The sequence below is a fragment of the Tachypleus tridentatus genome, chromosome 1 (assembly GCF_004210375.1).
Source record: "Tachypleus tridentatus isolate NWPU-2018 chromosome 1, ASM421037v1, whole genome shotgun sequence".
NCBI classification, from domain to species: Eukaryota; Metazoa; Arthropoda; class Merostomata; order Xiphosura; family Limulidae; genus Tachypleus; species Tachypleus tridentatus.
This window is the reverse complement of record NC_134825.1, coordinates 133,997,415-134,022,567: the sequence shown is the minus strand read 5'-3', so window position 1 is coordinate 134,022,567 and position 25,153 is coordinate 133,997,415. Positions and strand designations below refer to the sequence as shown.

At 33.1% G+C, this 25,153-nt stretch overlaps 1 protein-coding gene across 3 annotated transcripts in view; it reads right to left on the bottom strand.

Annotated features, from left to right (window-relative positions):
• Positions 1-25,153, bottom strand: part of LOC143224752 (terminal uridylyltransferase 7-like) — a 151,415-nt gene that overhangs the window by 10,718 nt on the left and 115,544 nt on the right. For 2 of the 3 annotated variants that reach the window (XR_013013431.1, XM_076453026.1), the window contains exons 17-23: positions 19,195-19,362; positions 17,940-18,029; positions 17,564-17,677; positions 16,689-16,766; positions 16,289-16,466; positions 7,983-8,030; positions 156-247 (exon numbers count right to left, since the gene is read on the bottom strand). Coding sequence is in view for 1 of the 3 variants with exons in the window: in XM_076453026.1 (XP_076309141.1) it covers positions 156-247; positions 7,983-8,030; positions 16,289-16,466; positions 16,689-16,766; positions 17,564-17,677; positions 17,940-18,029; positions 19,195-19,362 (768 nt within the window). In the remaining 2 variants the exon portion in view is untranslated. Of the gene's footprint in view, positions 1-155; positions 248-6,351; positions 6,461-7,982; positions 8,031-16,288; positions 16,467-16,688; positions 16,767-17,563; positions 17,678-17,939; positions 18,030-19,194; positions 19,363-25,153 lie in introns of all 3 variants that reach the window. The other variant, XR_013013432.1, reaches the window with a different exon arrangement.

The window sequence follows — 25,153 nt, the reverse complement described above, 5'->3', positions numbered from 1 at the left end:
ATACAGTATAATATATAAATACCATGATATGAATCACATGAATTTTTCTTCAAATTCATGCGTGTAATAACACCCAAGACTTTTAGACCTCTTTAAATTTCTAAAGGTGTGATTGAGATTAATGGTTAGCATTTACAGAACTTTTTTACCCTTACATAGACATGATCATAGCCAGTTGGTGCTCTTTCAAGAGGAATACCAAACATTTCTCTGGCACGGATAAAGGTCTTCATTATGTAAGTATGCACTGAAAAAAAAATAGTTATGATGAATTAATATAAACATTAATCTCTAACACTAAATTTTATGCTACGTACTTGTTTCATAAAAACAAATGTTGCATAAATAAAAGACACTTATAATAATGTTAAAATAAACAGTTGTGCTTCATAATGCAACAAAGGTTATTTGTTATATTTAAGACAAATTATATAGCAATCTTTATTATTATGATTGTAATAATAATTAAGCCCACCTAATACTTCTTTTGCAACTTGTCTATAGATTAACTCTCTGAACACGAGCCCAATTAATTTGACCAACCATGTAACCTCTCTGTATGGCATTTAAAGTTTTTACAGAGTTAATACTTCTAGCTTTCAATATAGTGCCTTTATCTTTATATTCATAAAATAGTACAGTCTTTCAGTTAATAAGTTTTTCACATAAAAAAAATTATTTTTTATAGTTAAGTATTTTTCATAAACTAAAAGAAAGATATGTCTATGATTATACTGAGTATTTGTTTTGAACAGTATGTGTGTGAAATGATGTTCATGTTATAATTAAGAATACTTCTCTTCCATCTCAATAATATAAAATTTCCTTTGTGTACTTTCAAAAACCTTTTAAATATTTTTTTCAGTGAAACTTTATAATGCATTTATCATTTTCTCTACTCTATCTCTATATGAGATTGGTCAATTTGAGCAACTCTGTAATCACCAAAAAGAAATTTAAATAAATCTCAATTATCACTTTTTTCATTCCAGAATTACTTCAAATTGTAACATGAAACTACATTCATGTATCCTAAGTAGCTTCAATCTTGTAACAGTATATATACACACACATTTATAATTAAATTTTATTGTGTTACTGTTTGCACCATAAGTTGTAAACCAATTGGGGAACCATGTAGTTCACATTATGCTTTTCTGAGCTGCTCACATGCTTGCCTTGTGAAACTTTTTTATGCTGTTATTTATTTAGCCTAATCTAATCTTACTCACCTAAAAAGATCCCTATTTTTACATTTTAATTACTTTTATAATAATGAATGAAGAACAAACATGAAGACCAGAAATAAAGTACTTACCCAATCTTCCTTTTTTCTTGCTGTCAATTGTCAATATACAAGACCCTTAAACCCTTGAGATAGAACAATTACCAATTCTAAGTGTATTATTTTTTGAAATTTGTCAGGTCACATGTTTTATGTTAAACCTTTTTTTTTTTTTTTTACATTCTATACATTACTGTAGTAGAGCCTTGCTATATTGTATAGTTAAGGGTCTGGTATTTTTGAGCCAAATTTATTATGTGCACCTTTGATCCAACTTTTTTATACCAATAGTAGTAATGCACTGAATATTGTTTATTTAATTAAATAATGTATCTAAAAACACAGATTAATAACATGTAGAAAGTATACAATTTCCTCTAACTCTTACAATTTTTCTGACTTTATAACTATGCAACAAGAGCTGTTACAAATTCTTCCAAGCTAGTCATTAACTTTATCATGGGAACTAAGCTTGTATTTGAGTAACATTGACTCTTTAACTGTTCAGAAGACAACATGTTTTTTATTGGATACAAAGGCAATATATAATTCAATGAAGAGAGAAGTATTAACAAATCCTGAAAAAGGGATGTGATAGGTGGGGTCTGTAACCAAACAAATTTGAAGGGTATAAAAATCATGGTGTATCTAAGAAATGATTTTACACTAAATAACTTACATTTAATTTCATACTTTATCAAGGGATGGTGGATAAACCAGAGAAGAGAATATGCCTATAGAAAAATGTCATGTGTATCATATTAGGGGAAATTCAGGATTTTCTTTACTATTGCCTTGTAGAGTTAAAAACTTGAAACTTGTATACTATTAAAATATGGATGAATTTTGAACATAAGACAATAAAACTTTATGCTATGTGCAGGAAAGGATTTCTGTGGTTAGAGGGTTAAAGAAAATTATGAAATATTTAAAATTTAGACAAACAAATATCTGAAAAGTGTGACACTCAAAACACAGCCTGAGTGACTCCAAGTTCCTGTAAAAAAGAACGGGAAAGTGTTGAACCCATACGAATTTGGAATCTCCTGTCCATGAAACAGTTTTAAACAAAAAGGGCAAATGACCATATAATTCATATAAACCAGAGAAGAGAATATGCCTATAGAAAAATGTCATGTGTATCATATTAGGGGAAATTCAGGATTTTCTTTACTATTGCCTTGTAGAGTTAAAAACTTGAAACTTGTATACTATTAAAATATGGATGAATTTTGAACATAAGACAATAAAACTTTATGCTATGTGCAGGAAAGGATTTCTGTGGTTAGAGGGTTAAAGAAAATTATGAAATATTTAAAATTTAGACAAACAAATATCTGAAAAGTGTGACACTCAAAACACAGCCTGAGTGACTCCAAGTTCCTGTAAAAAAGAACGGGAAAGTGTTGAACCCATACGAATTTGGAATCTCCTGTCCATTAAACAGTTTTAAACAAAAAGGGCAAATGACCATATAATTCATATAAATGGAGGTCTCGCAAAATGCCATACCTCCACGTGTATCATAAGCCTTTTCAACGTTAAAGAATGTCGATATAAGATGTTGTGGTTTGAGAAAGGCTTCTCTGATTGATGTTTCAAGTTGAATCAGGTGGTCCATGGTGGAGTGCTGTCATCTATACCCACACTGGATGAACAAGAAGAGGTTGTTTCATTTGTGAAACAACACAAGATGAGCATTAACCATCCTCTATAAGGTCTTACAGAGACAGCTTGTTAAAGCAACTGGATGGGATTCTTCCCAGGCTTAGAGAAAGGTAGGACAATAGCCTGATACTAGGCATCAGGAAAAAACATTTTCCTGCCAGATCCAATTAAAAACAATCAGAAGAATAGTAAGAGAAGCAGGAAATAGATGGTGCAGTATTTCACAGTGTACATTATAAGGTCCAACTAATGTACTGTTAGAGCGATGAAGGGCCAGTTTGAGTTCCACCAGTGTAAAGGGATGATTATAGTCAAAGAGACAATTGGCTCAAAAGGAAAGAAGTGATCGCTCTGCCCGAGTCTTGATGGCTAAAAGGTGGAGGATGAAGCAGAAGTGCTAGATACCTGGCAAAAGCTTTCACTTAGAGTATCAGCTATTTCCTGGCCATTAGAGAGCAAGATCAAGAGGGAGACAGAATTATATTGCTCATTGACTTTTCGAATCTTGTCCCTTATGATTTTGAAATTGGTGGTACAAGATATGTTGGTTGTGAACATAATTCAAGAATCCATCTGGCTTTGATGTCTTACTCACCAAACATGTGCACAGGCCTGCTGGAAAGTGATGAGGTGTGAGAGTGTGGGATACCTACGAAAAGTATCCCAGGCCCGTTTTTGAGCCTTCTGTGCCACGTGGCAGACAGAATTCCACCATGGACGAGGATATCGTGGAAAACATGTCGAGGTTTTAGGAACATGCTGAGCAACTGCCTGTATAATACACTCAGTTACTGCTGCCACACAGTCATCTATTTATGGTTTACAGATGATGGAAGGATTAAGTTCTGCAAGAGCAGTGAAAGAAGACCAGTTTGCTTGATCCAGCTTCCACCGGGGCAGGAGAGTCAGGTGGCATCTACCATGGCCAGTCTCTTTCAAACTTATAGGAAAATGATCACTGCCTTGTAGATTATTGTCAATCCTCCATGAAAAACTGGAGAATGGTGAAGGTGAACAAACTGAGAGATCAATAGCAGTAAAGGACTGACTAGATGCATAAAAATAAGTATAAGAATCTCTATTGAAAAGAGAAAGATTGTGATCAGAGAGCATGTGCTCTATGGAGTGACCCCTTCCCATTAATATCAGCACTTTCCCAGAGGGGATGACATTCATTAAAGTCTCCCAGGATTAAAAAAGGGAGACGGCAATTGTTCAACGAGATCATCAAGGTCTGATTGACTATAGGTCTCTTCAGGCAACAGATAGAGAGAACAAACAGTGATGGTACGACCCAAGGAAACAAGAATGGCTATGGCCTCTGAAGGTGTCAAGTGGCAAAGAAAGGGTGCGCACATGCTGATCAACCAACAGTGGCACCTCTCCATGCACTTGTCCATCACACAGCCTGCTATTTCTGTAAAAAAAAAAAAAAAAACTGCCGAAGGGTGACTGTATTGGCAGGTTTCAGAAATGTTTCCTGTAAGGGAAGACATACAGGATGGTAGGAAGCAATCAGTGCTTTCATGTCATCCAAATTAGAATGTAAACCTTGACACTTAAATTGTATCAAGGTGGCCATTTTTATTTATGTGTGGGTGAACTGGGTGGAGAGCCCTTCTATTTACAATCATGTCTTTTTCTTTATTGTCTTTCGAGGGAGGTCTGTCGACCTCCGTGGATCCTACTCTGGGTTGATTTGGCAGGTCTTTGTTGTTGGAAGAGGATTCCAGCAATTGAGGACATGAACAAATGATCGTTTTGCATTTTGAGGTGGGAGAAGAAGATGTACCTGAAAAAATGCCCATACCCAGAAGCAAAGGAAGTGGATCTTGGGGTTTGCTGGAATGTGTGTTAAGGATAGAGATGGGTGTTAATGTTGATTTGTCAACTTTTTTAACCATGGAGGTGAAAAAACTTTTCATTTGGTTTGAGAATGATTCTTTTGGAGGCACAAAGAGATCCATCTGCACTCCCTCTGTAGTAATGGAATAAAGTGCAGTAGCATATGTCTAAAATGAAGTAGTGGACAGCAACTTTCTTTCAACCATTTAAAACAAGAATGAAAGTAGAATGGGTGAGAACTGTTGCAATTGATGCAATGAGAGTCTGTTTCACACTGTGGTCCTTGCCACTGCAAAGAACACACACCAAGGAACCACGACATGATGTCTTCGAGTAACTGAACTGCTGACACTGGAAACATCTGAGAAGGTTTGGAATGTATGGCTGTACCTTGCAATTAAGATAACCTGCATTGATGGTGGCAGGTGGATGCAGTGATATAAATGTCAGAATGAGGACACTGGGCAGCATCATAATTCCATCTTTGGGAGTGGAGATATGCCTCACTGCAGAAATTCCTTGGGTGGAGAAACCAGCAAGAATCTCTGACTCAGGGATGTTTTTCAAATCCCTCTCAACAATAACTCATTGTGACAAATTCAAAGTAGCATGAGATATAACCTCAATAGGTATGTCCCCAATCACTTTTGAATGCAAGAGGAGTTCATTGTGTTGAGATGTGGATGTTTCCACAAATATATCACCAGAGTGAAGCTTCTTTACTGACTTTGGAGAGCCAGCAAGTCCCTCTAATCCCTTCTGAATGAAAAAGGGAGACATCTGCCTTAAAGATTTGTCTAAAAGAGAATGTAGTATAAAAATATGATGTACAGGTGTTATAGATGTTGAAGATTGCTGCTCAGAATCTTCAAGACATGGCCATTTGGCTATAGGCTGTTTTTCACCATTTTATTTAAGTTTTTATTTGAAGGATCTATAATAAAAAAAAGAATATTTTGGTGCCCACTGACCCTACCCACCACGGAGCCCTAGGAGGGGATGCATTACAATGCCAAACAAGGATACTGCAGCAATACCAGGGTTTCATGAGCACTATACCCAAACAACAGCATCAGATACAGTGTCCGTAACACCTGCTGAGAACATCCAACACTGGTACTTGGTTGACTGTCACCCAAGTTGACCAGCTGATTGACCCTAGGGAGGGGGAACACCAAGGCTGCAGGAATTCAAGGTCAAAGTGGTGTGTTAGGGTTGGACCCCTCAACCATCAGGATCCTCTCCTCTCCTTCACGAGCCATCACACATGGCAAACATGTGGGTGGATGTTCAGATCCCAGAGGAGGTAAACTGAAAGAACAGAACCTTCCCTGAGAGGTCCCCTCACCACATAAAGGAATCCACACAGAGGGGTCTTGAAATTTGATGTTTTTGAAAATAGTGCAATAAATATAATAGAATCTATAATAGAATAAATAGAATAGTATGCGTTACATACTGATCTTGATTCCAAGTGGACTTGGAATGTATTATATATTGTACATGAAGTTAAAGCAGCAAGTATGTTTATGTAACCTGGTGTTGTCTCTGACCTTTTGTGTGATGTCGACATTTAAGAATGCTTGAGGAAGAAATCCAGCACCAAAGCTGCAGGATGCAGTGATTCCTGACTTATACATGATGTTTTGGCCTTTAGTTTACCTGTTAAAACAATCATTGACAATATTGATTTTACTGCTAATGAACATTGCTGTAAATCTTTACTATTAGCCTATCATATCTTTTAATAAGAAACTGACTTCTTTAAAGTCTTAATTACAGGCCTATTATATTTTCAAATTGTGTTTAGGTGACTGGAAAAGTGTTTGCTGAAACTATAAATGAATGTTTTTTGTAATTACAACACATCCAGAAGAGTTATATCACACTATTAATTTAGAGCACATTTCTGATTTTGATTAATGCAATGAAAGTTCATATACCTGCTTTATAATACATTGCTAAACAGTATTTTGCATTACTGAGATTCAATTTTGTAAATAGTAACATGTAGTAAAAAATACTTTAACTAACACCTATATAGAAATAAGGTGGAGTTGACCTTGAGAACAAGAACCTTCTGAATGTAATTGAGTAGTGGGAATGAAAAGGAAGTGTACTGCTATTTTTATCAGCCTTCATATTTATTTTAATGTTGTCACCAAATATTACCACATAATTCTTTAATTAATAAAGAATAGAATCATATTGTAGCATATATATGATACACTGAAAACTACAGAACATAAATTTATACAATGATGAAAATACAATAAGCCTATATCTGCATTTATGTTACATCCCTTTTTGATAATTTTGTATTTTGTAAAATGTCTGATAACAATAAGCAGCATCATCATTATGATTTTTTTGTTGCAGTATAGCTTAACAGAGAAAACACTGAAACAAAATGACAACACACACACACACACACACACACATATATATATATATAGCCAACAAATTAGCTATATGTCACTTGCTACCATTATTCTAGGTGCACTAAGGAACATTATTTTTTAATACACTTCTAATATTTGTTGTTTTATAATGATTTGATTTTTTATCATTGGTTGTAATATATATTTTTTTACTACCTGAAAAGTAATATAGTATGAATGACACAGTAAGTTATTCTATATTTAATACACCAAAAAATTAAGAACGTTTAAGAAAAAACTTATGTTTTTTTTATTTCAGTTTGAGAAATATGAAATTTCCTGAAATAGACATCTTCAGTTATTAATTTGGTTCAATTGTATTTACTAACAAAACACATCAGTATCACCTAGTGACAATTTGTAAACTAACATTCACAAGATTAACAGTATGCAATACAACTTTGGTAATTTCTACATATCCAAGTATATTACAATCACAAACTAATTCACAGAGAAGCTGTATGTCATTTGGAAGTGACTAAAGAGGTAAAATTATGATTTTTACACACTTTGGGGCATTTGAACTAATTTACATAGAAGTGATCATACTTTAAAGTATTTAATGCTCCATAAAAATATGAGGTATACTATGTAAATTATTCGTACTACCATTTATAAAACAGCTTTAGTGAAACTTGACTTTCATGTAATGGAGTTGTACCTTTAATATCTTACTGTATTACATGTGAATGTAAAAGTAATTCACAGAATTTGCAAGTTTTGAACATAACAACAATACTTACTCTTTCTGGAGACACCTGACCCTAGGTTGTGATTCTGGTCGAAAGGATCTGTAAACAGTTAAAAAAAAAGTTATATGGTACGATCTGATTCACGTGGATGTACAGCTGTTGATTGAGGATTACAATTATTTAATACAATTTAAATATTGAGCTTAAAAAATAAAAATAAAATATAAAAAAAATGCATACTATTAAGAGTTCAAAGCTATTTATGACAAATGAATGTAGTTACATGTTAAGAGGTTTGACAGCTTTGACTATATATATATTACCAACTGAAAACAAGGATAAAAAGACTTCTGAAGAACACATAAAAATACTTTACGACATTATTAAGAAAGAAGGTCTTGAGCGTTGTTTCAAGAATACATGTGCTTTTTTAACACTTTTGATATATTTTTTTATGGTGGTTATGAGGTCAATCAAATTGAATAACCTTGTACAAAGTTAGAATAGAGAAAATGGTAGGTAAAACAGTTTTCCTGAAAACAATTTTTGAAGTTTATTTAACAATGTTTTAAGACATTACAAAAATGAAATGTGACAATTTTCAGATGAACTATTTTTAAACTCAACTTGAACATCACTTTATTCACAGAGCACTCAATATATTTATAGATAAATGTATTGCTGGTTGGTTGGTTGATTTAGTGTTTTATGGCACAAAGCAGCTAGGCTATCTGCACCAAACGTCCGGTAAAAAAGTAAAAATAAATTAAATGTAGTAAAATACATAAAAGGAAATGAAGGTAATACAAAACAGTATAGAAAAACAGAAAAAGCATAAAACCAATGTTGACACCAATGTAAAGAGAGAAAGCAGAGTAAAAGAAGTTGTAAAGGACTTTCTCTAGCATAATGGTAATGATCATAACCCACCAGGAAGACTAACAGGTAAGTACAAGAACCACCATCAATCACCTGAAGTTGGCCTTTCCACTCCTTGTTCTGGTTTATGTGTCATAACAGCCATTATCAAAAGGTAAAGTAATAAAAGATTTAAAAGACATGTAGCAAAATCATAATAATAATTAGCCACATGTCTGGTAAAAAGGTAAAAGTAAAGTAAATGTAGTAAAATTCGTAAAAGGAAATGAAGGTAAAAACAAAACAGCAATTAAAAACATAAAATGGCATAAAACCAATGTTGACATCCAGTCTACAAAGTTGCAAAGGACTTTCTGTAGCATAATGGTAATGATCATAACCCGCCAGGAAGACTAACAGGTAAGTACAAGAACCACCGTCAGTCACCTGAAGTTGGTCTTTCCAGTCCTAGTTCTGGGTTATGTATCAATATGGCCAGTAACAAAAGGTAAAGTAATAAAAGTGTTAAAAGACAGGCAGCAAAACTATAATAATAACTTGCCAGGACGACTAACGGGTTGTTCAAACGGATAGTTCAAACAGCAGCGTTAGTCACCTGAAGTTGGTCTTTTCAGTCCTGGTGTCGAGTTATTTAATGTTCTGGCCATTTTCCAATTTCAAATTGAACTAGAGAGAGTAATACTCTTAAAAGGGAACCACAATTATAAAGGTGTAATGAATAAATATCAAACACTTAAATGACATAAAAAAAAATTAATGGTCATTAAAAAACTAAAAACTTTATCAAGGTGGACAGCTTCACTGTCACCAATAACACTGTCCAATGTTATGGACAAACCTTGAGACAGAACATGTTTAAAATAGTGCTGTCATTGAGAGTCGTAACGATAAAAAAAAAACGATGAGTTAAAAAACTGTGACCAATGCGTAGTCTAGTTAGAACAACTTCCTCCATCCGAACCTTATGGAAGCTAGATGGCCAAAGCCCAATATAGGGTTTTATTTGGAAAAGCTTGTTGTTGCGTTGCTCACTCCAAGTAGACTGCCAGCTGGCAAAAAGCCGAGCCTTGAATACAGGACCATAGCCCATGTACGGAATAGGCACAGTGGTGATAGTGCCAGAGCAGATAGGTTTAGCTGCCGTGTCAGCAAGCTCATTCCCGCGAATACCAATGTGGCCTGGTATCCACAAAAAATGGATAGAAGTAGATGTTAATGAGAAATGGGCCAGTCGGTTTTGAATATCAGCGAGAATAGGGTGTGAGCCAACATGAAGCAATTCTAGGGCTAGTAGAGAACTAATCAAGTCAGTATAAATAGTGCAGTTGGAGTACTGCTTAGCTTCAATATGATCCAGGTCAAGAGATATGGTGTACAGTTCAGCAGTGAACACAGAAGCTGTAGAGGGGATTCTGCGCACAACCACCAAACCACAACAAACCATAGCAGAGCCCACAGAGTTACCTGATTTGGAATCATCCGTATAAATTGGAATGGAAAGATTGTTCAAAAGATGTTCAGTAAATAAAAGACGGTACTTCTAATCGGGAGTATCTGCTTTTCTCAGATGACATAAAGAAAGGTCACATTTGGGGACTGTAATAAGCCATGGTGGGATGAGCTGACCAGTGGATTCTGTAACGTTATCCAAGGACAGACACAATTCATTCAATTGCGCCTGGATGTGAAGGCCAAAAGGAGCAATGGCAGATCGTCTGTTCTGAAAAAGTATGGCCCACTTAGGAAGGAAAACACATTCCCAGGTGGGATGCTTTGGTAAGGAATGAAGTTTCGAAGAATATAGTAATAACAGTTGCAAACGGTGAAGGTGCAGAGAAGGTTTGTGAGATTATAAGTATAAACTTTGAACTGGGGAGGTGTGGAAAGTCCCAGTGCAGAGTTGAAGTCCTTGATGATGATTGGGGTCCAGCATCATTAACGCTGAGAGTCTGGCAGAGCCATAGACCATTGATCCACAGTCGAGTTTCATTCGAATAAGAGAACAATATATTTTTAACACAGAACATCGATCCGCTCCCCAACTGGTGGTAGAGAGGACATGGAGGATGTCCAGTGGTCTTGTGCATTTGACCCGTAGCTGCTTTAAGTGTGGTATAAAGGTCAGCTTACGGTCAAAGATAAGCCCCAAGAACTTGGTCTCAGAAGCCACCGATAGCGAAACTTCACTGATACGGAGTTCAGGATCAGGGTGAATACCCTGTTGGCAGCAAAAGATTTTAGAGAGAGAGAAATTAAAGCCTTTGCCATGGTCCACTTCAGTACGATTGAAGGCAGTTTGTAGTTGCTGCTCTATATATCAAAATGTTCGACAACTGACACGAGATATGAAAGTTGTCGACATAGTGCCCATTTGCAACAGTGAGAGGGAGTTGTTCAGTGATGGCATTTATCTTTATCTTGACAAATGTGACACTCAAAACACAGCACTGAGGGACTCCAAGTTCCTGTAGAAAAAACGGGAAAGTGTCAAACCCACACGAACTTGGAATCTCCTGTCCATTAACAATTTTTTAATAAATGTGGGTAAATGGCCACGTAAACCATATATATGGAGGTCTCGCAAAATGCCATACCTTCATCATGTTGTGCCACCAGCCTTCTCAATGTCAATGAATATTGATACGAGATGTTGTTGTTTGAGAAAGACTTCTCTGATTGATGGTTCAAGTTGAATAAGGTGGTCCATGGTGGAGTGCTGTCATCAGAACCCACACTGGGTGGGCGAGAGGAGGTTGTTCGACTTGAGGAACCAACAAGATCAGCATTAACCATCCTCTCTAAGGTCTTACAGAGACAGCTCGTTAAAGCAATTGGACTGTAGTTTGAAGGAATCTTGGGATCTTTCCCAGGCTTCGAGAAAGGTAAGATAATAGCCTGGTGCCAGGCATTAGGTAAAACATTCTCCTGCCAGATCTGGTTAAAAACAGTGAGAAGAATATCAAGAGAAGCAGGAGAGAGTTAGCGCAGCATGTCATAGTGTACATCATCAGTTCCAATAGATGTACTGCAAGACCGATAAAGGGCCATTTTCAGTTCCACCAGTGTAAAGGGACAATTATAGTCAAAGAGACAGTCAGTTCAAAAGGAAAGAGGTGAACGCTCTGCCCGAGTCTTGATGGCCAAGAAGGTGGAGGAACAAGCAGAAGTGCTAAACACCCAGCAAAAGCTTTCACCTAGAGTATTAGTGATGCTCTGGACATCAGCTACCTCTTGACCATCAGAGAGGGGGACAGAATTGTAGTGCCCACTGACCTTTCAAATCTTGTCCCATATGACCTTGGAACTGATGGTAGAAGATATGCTAGTTGTGAACTTAATCCAAGATTCCTTCTGGCTTTGATGTCTTACCCACCTAGTATGTGCACGGGCCAGTCGGAGAGTGATGAGGTTCGAAAGTGTGGGATATCTACGGAATGTATCCCAGACCCGTTTTTGAGCCTTCCGTGCCATGTGGCAGGCAGGATTCCACCATGGACGATGATATCTTGGAAAACGTGTCGAGGGTTTAGGAATACATTGAGCAGCTGCTTGTATAATACAGTCAGTTACCGCTGCCACACAGTCGTCTATTGATGGCGACTCACGATGGCAGGATCAAGTTTTGTGAGAGCAGTGAAAGTAGAGCAGTTTGCCTGATCCAGCTTCCACCGGGGCACTCGGGTAGGGTGGCATTGACACTATTTAAGTTTTAGGTTCTTAGTTTTATAAGGCAATATCTAACAAAAATTCTCTATTTTTCTATAGTGTGAGAGTTGTGACATTTTGTGATGATAAGGAACCCACTTGAAGTATATTTCAGAATGGTTAGTTTGGGTATTAATATTTTTACTAATAAAGCAGAGAACAACGTTTTAACCTTCTTAAGTTGTCTTAAGGTCAAAACGTTGTTTGCTTCTTTATTAGTGAGTGTTAATACCCATACCAGCCATCCTGAGATACAGTTATGACATTTGCTCTCTAGGTATTACCTCTTCTTTGATTTATTTATTTCTCCAAGAACTTGGAAATTTAATGCAAGTTACATAAGTTTTATAGCTTTTTATACCATTTGGTTAGAGAGCCATAAAGTAGAAAACTAGATCCTTTATGTCCCCATCCTTTCTTTCTCAAACTGCCAATAGTTCTCTGCCATTTAATACTATATTATTTATAAATAATAGAAAGCCAGAGGTTTGATCTATTAAATGACACTCTTACTTATTCTCTGTACAGAAAATTGTCTATTTCACTCCCAGTCAAACTTTATTTTTTATTTAAAAAAAAAAAGAAAAAAGAAATCCAGATAAGTACTGTATTTTTTGTTCTTCATGTGTGTATTTTATTTATTATTGTAAAAGTAGTTAAAATGTAAAAACTGTAGATTATAATAGGTAAATTAAAGAAAGATAATAAGTTTTCATGAGATATACTTGCAAGCAGCCTGTGTGTTATGTAATTCAATAGGGTAACATAAGTTTCACATTTGCCAATTGATTTAACAGGTGAGAATCCATAAGCATAAAGGTTAGTGACAAAAACTGTCAATTGCTCTATGCAACAGTATGCAGCATAATCAAGATAAATCTTTTCTTTAAACACAGTTAATGGATTCACCAAAATAAAGCTTCAAGTCATACAATTATTTCAACTGTCAGAAACGTCAAGTGACTGTTGAATAAAATAGATATTCATAGCTGGATGTAGTGCTTAAAGATTTCTTAACAATGAGACTGATGAAATGTGCATTGGGAAACTGCCGTTCAGACATGCTAGATGATGGACTACAGAAAGCATGCAGGTACTCTGAACATGAAAGCTAGATGACAGAGCCTTTTACAATGGTGACAATGTAGTAATGCTTCAAAATTGTTATATCTAATCACTGTATTAACCATTTTACATTTTCTAGAATATGGTTTACGAGTTAAAGAAAACATTAGATAAATAACATGCTATAACAATAGTTTATATAACTTCTAATTTTTCCCAATATATCAAAAGTTAACATTTTACTAAACTGAAAATTAATTTTCAATAGATACTTATTTCCTCTCACAAGATAGCTTTCCTTGGTTAGTAATGCCCTCAGAAGGCATAATATTTTATGCTTGTCACTAGCCTTCCATCTCCTACTTTTGTGTACTCAAATAAAAATGATTATTCAGCAACTCTCCATGAACAGAAACACAACCCCTATCATAACTAGTGCCCTCTCCACATATGCACTCATTAATCACTTTGAAACTTGTGAGAAGACCTACACCACATATAACCATAAGTGGGGAGGCTGGGTGGAAAATGTGAGAGGAGGAAAGAAACTATCAGAAATACATTTTCAACTTAGGAAAATGTTTACATCTGATATCTTACATCCTCTCACTAAATAGCTAACAAAATAGTTATCCCACAGATAACTAGTGAAGGGCCAGTGAAAAAAAGTGATCCTCCTTTAGGCAGTGTCCAAAGAAAGGTCATAAGGTGTGAAACCAAAATAAAAAATATCACATTACAACAGGAAACTGCACACATGATCCAGGTATAATTTGTGTTGTTAACATAAAAGGCAGAAAAAGTGGAATTCCATCATATGCCTTACTGATTAATGGGACCCTGGATTTTTAAGTGGCTATAATGCAATGGAGTGTAGTTGTAGTTTTACCTTATACAATGCCTAAGGGTATCTGAAATTGTACATCAGTTTCACAGTAGGCTGAGGATTACCTACCTCTTCACTACAAAATGGGAGTTGGTAGAGAAGAAAAAATCCATCTCTACTTGCATGCATTTATAACCCAAGCACCTGATTCACCCCAAACTGACATCCAGCAGATATTAGGAAGGAAGAAAGCTCCAGTGTGATAAAATCTCTAGACCAAAACTTGGCAGCACTGAGCATATTTCATCAAGTCCATGGTAGAAGGAGAGATACTGGCCAGAACACACATGAAGATTTACTTTGCTGGACCATCTCCAACCAACACATGACCTCAGAGAACCACATTCAGAGAATGATAGGTAAGAGGAACACCTCATCCTGAGGGACAAACTGCAAAAGATATACATATAGTCATGATATGGGGGGGGTGTTTAAACTAAAACTCGGCAGCATCAGGAACTGTACATTAGATCTGCAAAAGGAAAGACATCGTGCTATTTACATGGTTCTAATTGAGACCAGGCCATCTCCAACCAAACAAATGACCTACCAAGAATGCACATTTTGAGGATGGTGAAAGGGGGAATGCCATGGTGGGAAAAACCAATCTGCCAGATATAAATATATCTATATGGCACAGTGCTACAACCAGAACATGGTGGTATCTGCAATTGTGCATCAGGTCTTAGGTACAAACTGCTATATGCCATTGACACCTACAGAATGGCAATGTTCTACTCCAAGTGAGTGGTATTGTACTTTGCTGAGGAGGACAGGCTTCCATGGTTCTCTACCCCAGTGGCTAGGACTCCTTACTCTACTGGAAGAAAGGCAGGAAAAATACAATGGAGAGTCCAGAAGACTGCATCATCAAAGACAGTGCAATGGGTGACCTTGATACCTTATTTTGAAAAGCAGAGCTATTATGTCTATGGAGTTGATCAACCAACACTCAGGAGCATGTGGAATTGTACGCTGGGTTTGAGTGAGATGTCTTAATGCCACAGAGTATCAACAATGGGCAGCAATAACTGTTTGCTTTACTCATGTGTGTCCATGAGTATATGGTCTGGGAGAAGTATATTTTGAAGCAAAAGACCACAAGTAGTCTTACAGTACACACCATCTCTGTGAATTGTGTAGCCTAATTCAGTGACATTATTGTTTTGTAACAGATGATAACTGAATGGAGATACACAACCAACACTGGCAGCAGCTAGAATTGTACATCAGGTCCACAGTAGAAAGCACAAGAATGTAATCGACATTGAACATGGCCACAATATGTACAATGCAGATGGAAAAAACAAACAAAAACCCATCAGGTACCACCCACCACAGAGTGGGATCCACAGCGTACCAACTAAAAAGTCCCTGTAAATAAAGAAGTAACAAAAGCATAGTAACAAATAACTAAGTCTGCAGTCTAAAGGAAAATGTTAAATTTGTAAGCAAAAACAAGCACTTCTAACAAAACAACTACAAATCAAGAAATGATTAATGAGTGCAACTGTAGAAAGAGCACTGGTTATGAAAGGTGTTATGTTGCCCTCCTACTGATGAAGAGTTGCTAAATAATTATTTACACGTGGATTTGCAGAAGTAAGAGGTGGAAAATTAGTGGAAAGTGTTGAAATTTTGTGCCGATGGAGGGCAGCACTAATCGAGAAAAACCTATTTTGTGGGAGGAGGAAAGATATTATGTGGAAATTGAATTTTCTGTAAAATATGATTTGTTTATAAAAGTTTTACATGCCTTCATAATATAACACTATGCATTATAAAATTAACAAAATTTTACAATAGAAATTACCCAACCTACCTTCAATAGCAATACTTTTTGTATTCCACAGTTTATGGAATCTGGTAAGTTGAGATTTCTGCCTTATAGAAATTACAAGCTCCTTGAAGTTAAACTCTTCACTGTAGAAACATAGTAGCCCAAACCACAATGAACCAACACTTTCTTTATTTTTCCCATAGTCTGGCCAGATTCTGGGCTTTATGAAAAATAAGAAATTATTAATTTACAAGTTTTATCTAGCCATTATTTTAACAGCAAGTTGAATCTATTAATTGCTTACAAGTATTTTGACAGAGTGTTTTATTACCTATTTAATTCACAAGTTTAATGACAAAAATAAAACTTAATATTTTTATTTTATATGTTCAAAGATTTTTGACAATGTATGCTCTGTAAAAAACAAAAAACGTTTTCTTACCAAATTTTCAATGTCATCATAAAACCAGGCATTCCATCCATCAATAATTAATTCTGGCTTTTCACCTGGCTCATGAAGCTAAAAAGAACAAAACTGTATCTACAAACATAAAATGTAAATCTTGATAACAACTAATCCAAACAATCATGTGATCATTCATTTCTTTCTAGTTTTTACTTTTCATATATGATCAGTTTCATCAGATTAACACTTTAAAAAGCAACCATCAAAATACTAGACATTTCCATAAATTCTCTCAGGTATTTTATTCCTCCCATTACAATAAAACAAGAACAAGATACAGATTTATTATCAAAAACCTAAAACCTAAAATATCATTTACTTAATTTAGTAGCACTGATTTAGGATGCCTGTGATGATAGGGTTAAACATGCTGTACAAAGCAGAACACAGAATGAATTTAAAATTCACCATATAACCATCAACAGTTTTTTAGGATAACTGTAAAAAAATAACTGTTGCTATTGCATTTCAGTTTAAACTTTTGTTTACAAAAGCTATTAACTGAATTACATGATTAAAGGAGTCTGTACCAGGAGTAAACATGCTAAGCATGCAAAGTAGGATTTTGTTTTGGTCTATTTCATGAGGTGAGACAACAAGCATTACTTCACATTTAGACAAATTCTTCAGAGCTTTTTTGTTCTAAATCTTATTACCAAGAGTTGTAAAAACAACTTGTAATACTCTTGGTTTGCTTGCCATAGAAGAAGAAAAGATCAATAGAAGTTCCAGCTAGATGACACTGCTTCAGAAGCAATATCAGGAGAAGAAAAAGAAGCATTTTTGAGCCTACTATAAACCACGTTAGGTGTCTTTAGTTTATTCACAAATCAGATTTAAACATACATTACCTCTTGAAGTACAGGGATTACAGGTGGGTTCCTCTGTTGTAAGTAGTACAAGACCATAAGAATGTAAGCATACGATGACAGGCTTCCACGGGAAGCATCAGATATATCACAAATCTGTAAATAAACAGAAAGGCCAAAACAAAAGTTGTTTTTCTAGTTGTCTTTAAAAACAATTAACCATTATTTTGCAGTTCAAGAGAAACATATAAAAAATAGTGAAAAATATTTGTTATGAATACAATTTCTAGTAAAAATGTATCGTTTAAAAAACGACTAACCACTATTTTGTAGTTCAAGAGAAACATAAAAAAAATTAATGAAAAAAATTGTTATGAATACAATTTCTAGTAGAAATGTATCATTTATTATGGCAAACCTTTGTGAATTTTTTCATGGTGTAACCCAAAATCTGCACTCTCTTATCAATTTTAGAATAAACATTCAACATGCGAGTATTCTGCTGGGCCTGAAATAAGAATATAAAAACTTAGGAGCAGAATGTAAATTATGTTAAAAGTTTAGAAATTTAAGATTAAATAATACCATAAAATTGTAATACAACACACCAATACAAAAGCACCTTAAGAATACAAAAATTTATTATTCAATTATCAGATCAAGTATTGTATGCTGAAAAACTGTTGAAATAATCAGTACAGTAAAATAAAGCAAGTCTGTAATACTTCAAAGTTTAAATTAATATTTTAATCCATTATAAAACTCAAAACATTTTCAATTGTTTAGGTACTGATATTGAAGTTTCACCAAAAATGGTCAATAAAATAGAAGACTGATTAATTTATACACAAAAAAATTAAACTTAGAGTAAAAGAACTCCAAATACAATTCAATTATAATTGATGGTGCTTAGACTTATTGAAAGAGGATCTATTACATGAAATGTTAGATTTAAATATATAGAATTTGTCATTCTAAACTTTATTTTATTCAAAAACTAAATAATACTGAAAAATTATACTACATAACTGGTTGAGAATTTTCTGCCATATAAAAGTACTTAAAGTAGCTTTATATAGATTAATGTTTAAATGTTAGATTTAAATATATAGAATTTGTCATTCTAAACTTTATTTTATTCAAAAACTAAATAATACTGAAAAATTATACTACATAACTGGTTGAGAATTTTCTGCCATATAAAAGTACTTAAAGTAGCTTTATATAGATTACTGTCGTACGAACACTCAAACTCTACACAAACTTTCATTAGCATATCAATTCTTTTTATATAAATATAGCAACACAAGATTACTGGTGAACAATGTTCTACAAGCCTGCTAACTGAATAACAATGTACCATTCTTCACCATGTATACAATTTACATTTTTATTTTTACCTTTTATATTAAAAATTAAATCTACACATACTGTTTTGCTTTAGATTTTTAAACCAAGTTTTGAAAAAGAAAGAAGAGAGTAATAATATCTTCAAAATAGAGATCTTCAACTGGGTGATGCTTTGTACATTTCTTGTGTCAAGCTTTGTTTAAATATTTTAAGCTGAGAACAAAACTGGACAAAGAGTGGTTGCTTAAAACATTGTCTACTATTTTTTTCCAACTTGATTGATAGTATTCCTCTCACATTTTCTTAAATTTTACCAAACATACCAGTACGTTATATAAACTGATATCTCCTTCCAGTCTGGTTAACTTGTCCATAAACTTCACAATTGGTACTTTAGCTGTTGTTATAGCAACAATGTTAGTAAGACCCCATTTATGATGTAGTTTTTCTGCCAACTTTTCAATGATTGCAGGATGCTGATTTCTACAAGTCTAAGAAAACAAAAAAAATCAGTCAATCTAAAAAAGTATAAGGATTATGAAATTAGGATTTACACAACAAGCCAAACCTTAAACATACATGTCTACACTGTTATTTAACATTTCTATACACACAAAATCAAAGGTTTATTGTTAAAAAATATAAAAATCTAGGTAAAAATAATTATGACTATCTGTACTACAAAGTCATTTCTCTACTGATTTTACACATACATAATCTCATTGTTATGCATGCTACCACTAGTCTCTACATGTGAAAGGGAGAATAACATATCCATTAAGCCAAGTTCTTAATGTCCCAAAGTTAAAGGCCATGTCATCACTGTTTTTGACTTTGTTAAAGTTTCTGTATTTACAATAATTATGAATTCTTCAATAACCAAGTTTTTAAATAAGTAATAGGAGTTCCAACATGAGCTAACTATTCTACTTCTACGGAGATGCCAACTATTTCAAATGACTGAGCATAATGATAATAAACAGAGCCCTTTATCATTTGCAGTTAGTAGGTCTGACCAATGTCTCTAAGCTGTTTATTATTATATTATTATTATTATTACAACTATTATTATTTATTACTGCTATAGATTGCTCATTTATGACTGTTTTGTGTATTTAATAAAAAAATTTTGAAATTCTTTTTCATATTATGAATTCTTACTCATAAATGTCGTTATCTGCATAATTTTTGTCTTCGCCTCAGCCTTTTGTTGGTGAGATGCTGATTTTGTATGTCTGGAACAATCATTTATCCCGCCATGCACCACAGAAAAATTGATGTGACAAATTGTACAAAATGCATGACTGTCACTGACTTTTGATGCAATGACTGGATATTTTGCACTATATTCTTTCCTAAATTTTTGATTCACAGTTTTAGTCCTTTTAGATTTGCCAGAAACAAAACAATCTGGTGAACAAAACCTCTTTTTTTTTTTATCTTGTGAATGATCACATTGGTGTCTCTATCCCACATAGAAAATGAGAAATACCCATCTACGTGAGTGCTGATCGGCTGACAAGCACTGATTACATAACTATGGATTTCCCCACATACCCAGTATGGAGAAACACCACACTCAAACTATTGGTAGTCGTCGAAGATGCAAATATTTTTTATTATTTCAAGCACGAACATGATTATCGCAAGTAGCCATTTGTACTATGTCTTTTATTTATTATCAAAATTTATTTGTATCTCACTAGAAATTTTCTTTTCACCCCTTTCAAGCCCTGGGGGAACAATTTATCACTTTATTGTATAGACCTATATAATATATAATAATTTGGGAGTTGCAACAAGTCGTAATATTTGTCTGTATGAGTGTATAGTCATAATGTATACACCAAAATCATAATGATTATGCTCAAATCGTAATGGTTGGCATCTCTGCTTCTATAGCAAATTTATACCTTTACTACTATGAGAATAGATTTATTGAAAACTACACACATCCAGATATTTTTACCTTAACTTACAGATATAAGAAATTGAAAATACTTCAATATATAATACAGAAACACATTATTAAGATTTAGAAATTAAAATAATTGATGAGGGTATCAGTGTAAATATTTTTGATAAAAGAAATTATGGTGCCTTTCCAATTTTCGGTCTACCCTCTTTTAATAGTAATAAATCATACCCTTCTGTTATAAGCACTATAATTTTGCAGTTATTCAGATACTGTAAAATTTGTAATAAGTTACAATATTTTATCAGTAATGTGGAACTACTGATATAAATATTAATAGTTAAAGGATTTAATAAAGATACATTAAATAAAATTATTAAACTATTTTGTAACAAATATAAGAATGTACTAAATAAAGAAATAAAAATTAGAAAAAATTACTTAAATTTCTAAACTATTTTCAGTTACGACTAAGGTTATTTAACAACTTAGCATTACTTTATGCAGATGCACACTTTGCTGCACATTAAAGCTTGTTTAAAACATGATAGCCACAGTAGACTTAATAAATGGGTGGTAGTTGGGAGCTAGTTTATTCACATAACTGGATGGAACTCTTCATACTCATATAATTAATTTCTAGGGTACTAATTAGTGCTTATGTACCATAATGAGGGTTGGAATGCTAACTTCAAGAGGTAAATTTTTATGTACTTATCCACAAATGGTTGCACCGTATTATTCTTTTTTTTCCTTCTTCTTTACTTTGGAGAGCAATTACCTTCTTACAACTGTTTGCAGGCAGTGAAGAGTGATATAGATGTGAGACATTGTGGACTTGAGCATCCATATCTTGGCCTCCTAATTTCTAATTCTATATCTACTGCTACTCCTTTATTTATGTGAGACTGGTGAATGGAGATTAAGACTAATAGACGATGTAACAAATTCTTTTGTATTTGTTGATGTTGGTTCCTCATTTAAAATTACATTCTTTTTAACTCTTTTGCAAGAGGCTCATGAAATTTATGGAAATCAAGTTTCAAATTACTTGTAAGCAATACATGCAGTAAAACTGAGATTTCTTAACATATCTTAAAAACTGGCAAGATTTTATTAAAGGTCATAAGTATCTTGTGCACAAATAACATTATTTTTATTAAGAGTTTTTAATAAATATATGTTATTTTTCTGCTGTAGTTACTTGCATTCAAACTATTAATAAATCAAATGCAAGGTAATTTTAATTTTAAGTATAAAAATACTTTACTTTTTCTTTTAGTTTTAATATTTCATTTGTATAGTCTCAAGAATCTCCTCAACGATATCAAAAGATTTATATGGTAAATGTTTATATTTTATTTTATGCTTTCTTTACCATATCACCAACTCTAGCTATTATTGTCAACATACAATGAAATGCATTGACTGAAATCAGGAAAGGTAAACAAACATACCTTTTCAACATTCTGTAGAATATCTTTAAAGATGTTGGTTTACTTGTATTTGTTGTTATAAAGCAAATAAGTATGACTTATATTTCAAAAGTGTTTAAATATTTTGATTATGCATTTTAAAACCTAATTAATACATATTAACTGAAATATAACAGTAATACCTAAATATAATTTAAAATGTACTTCTAAGCATAAGATATTCTGGTAAGAAACAACTAGGTTCTATAGTTGATCAAACAGCCAATTATACTATAGTCAGTTTTCTGTACCCCATGACAACTTGGTGCTAATTTCAAAATAACCATTGTTAGATTATGCCATAAAATGACCTCTTTCTAATGTTTATATATTATACACGTATTTAACACATACATTATGGAGATTATAAAGCTCAAACAAATCTGTTGAAGGTTGGTGTGGCAGCTGTCAGGGGTTGAAAAAAATGTATTACTTGTTCCAACTGTATTTGTTCAGAGAACTTTGAAATGAAAGAGCAAAAAAAATATAAAAATATGTATCTTATTGTCTACATATATTTTTACAGTACTACTGCTGTATTACAGAAGATACAGAGTATAGAAGTAGAAAACACTCATAGTGATAGTACACATGATGTTTTAAGAAGTTTTTAAATATTTAATTTGAAATAAAGGACTTGAAACTTAGATCAAATAAAACTTTTGATTATAACATAGATAACAATTTTAGTTTCATTCGCATACATTGATATTAAAGGTCTTTAGTTAAATTACAAGTTTAACACAATGACTTGTACAGAAATTTAATGGGGTTCCCATTCCAAAAGGCTTCACAGATATACATATACTATGATTTTTTTGTTCTACTTTGGTAGTAAATACGTTTTTTTAAATTCAGAGAACCTGATTTTAAATTTTTTTTCTTCTTTCACTAATATAAAAGTCATCAGTTATTAAATGCTACTTTATACTTGATACCTGTATTGTATATTTCCATATAATTCTTACTTAGCAAGGATTCTATTTTAGGGTCATGTTTTAAGGTGAACTTGAAATCAATATTTATTTTATTTAATTCCTATAGTGCACATTGGTGAATAGAAAACACATTAATACTAAAAATAAATGGCTTCATGATGGCAAAATGTTTTTATTTAATTAGATATTCACTGTTTTGTTTTACAGCCTTCTTCAAAAATGTTCACCAAAACACAAACTAAAACTGAAAAGTACAATGCTTCAAATATTTTAAATAATGAACTCTATCTACCTATTTTGCATAATTTAGATGTATGTTTTGGATCAATGTCCATTGAAAAATGAATCCAACTAATCAAAAGACACACAAGATTTTCATACAACACCACACTGAATCTTTTTCTGCATTGCACCTAAACTTCTGTAGACATACCTTTGTCTTTTTGTATTGAAATAGCCCTAATTATAATCTTTTCACATCCATATGTAAATTTAAAAAGGTTTCCAGGTTTTTTTTCTATTGGTAATTTCTAAGAGTGGTATAGGGTGCATTTTGTTCACTTTAATTAGATTATGATTCTATTTGTATGTATTCCATTGCATAATTTAGTCTCTAGAAATCATAGTCAATTTAATTATATTGTTTATTTTTCTATCATCTCAAATTATGTGTCTACCTCTAAATATCTGAATGGTATTTTATGCAGCATAACATTGCATATTGAAAATCATAGAAATATATTTCTTGTCAAATACGGAATGAAGTAAGAAAGTGAAAACTGAAATATTATTTTATGTACAAGTGTACATTACATGTAGCTTTTGAAATATGACAAACAGTTCAAAGCACCAAAAAGTATTACACACACAAACTAAAAATATAAAATCACAACAAAGCTGTGGAATTGGAAAAGCAATGTTTTTCTACAACCTACATAGCAGATAAATTACATTGTCAGATTTAATTACTATTATCTAGTCTTAAACATAGAAAACTTAGTTTAAAATAGAAGCATATACCTAGGTGCTCTAGACAACAATGTATCATATCTAAATAAGCATTAACAGTTAAGCACTCATTTGGAAAGAAGTCGTTTTTAATGTAAAAGAATGAAAAACAATGATAAAAATATATACATTAATCCTTTTTGCTATAATTTTTGTGGATTACATCAACCACATGACTCCAAAGTAAATATTAGTTTCCATACTACAACTTTTAATGCTTTGTATGTCACCATCAAATGTTAAGCTTTTAAAAAACATGACAAGTATCCAGTAGGCAAAAGAGGGAGATTGCAAAGTGGTTTTCAAGTTTAGATTAAAAATACTTTTCATCTGAAAAATGTAAAATTTCATTTGTATAATCTCTAAAAACCTCATAAATAAATACCAAATGTTCTTTTTAATTAAATATTATATTGCAGCTGTTATTTTCTCTATTTTAAGTTTATATGCATGTGATCGTTTTAACCAAACTTGTAAACACCATATAAAAATGTTTATTCTTTGCAGAGTAGAGGGAAGAGAAATTAATATTTACAGATGATTATATAATTTCCACACTATAACTTCTAATATGTTTTGCATATCTTACAAAAGTTTGCAAGTCTTTAGTAAGCATTAAGTCTTTTATAGAAAAAAAAATAATTTTAAATGAAGTATTCTTGCTAAAAATTTCTCTGTGAATACATGGAGCCAAAATGTTGACTACTCCAAGTGCAAAGTAATTTCCATGTTAAGATTAAGAAAATTTTTTCATCTGACTATTGTCAAATTTCAATTGTGCAATCTCTAAAAGTCCCCTAAATAAATTTCATAATTTTTTTCACAAAAGATTTATATTTCATCTGTTATTTTCTCTATCCTGATTGTATATGAGGTTTTTCAATTTGACCAAACTCATAACCACCATGAAAAAAGAAACAAATCAAAATAACTTTTTGGTTTTTTA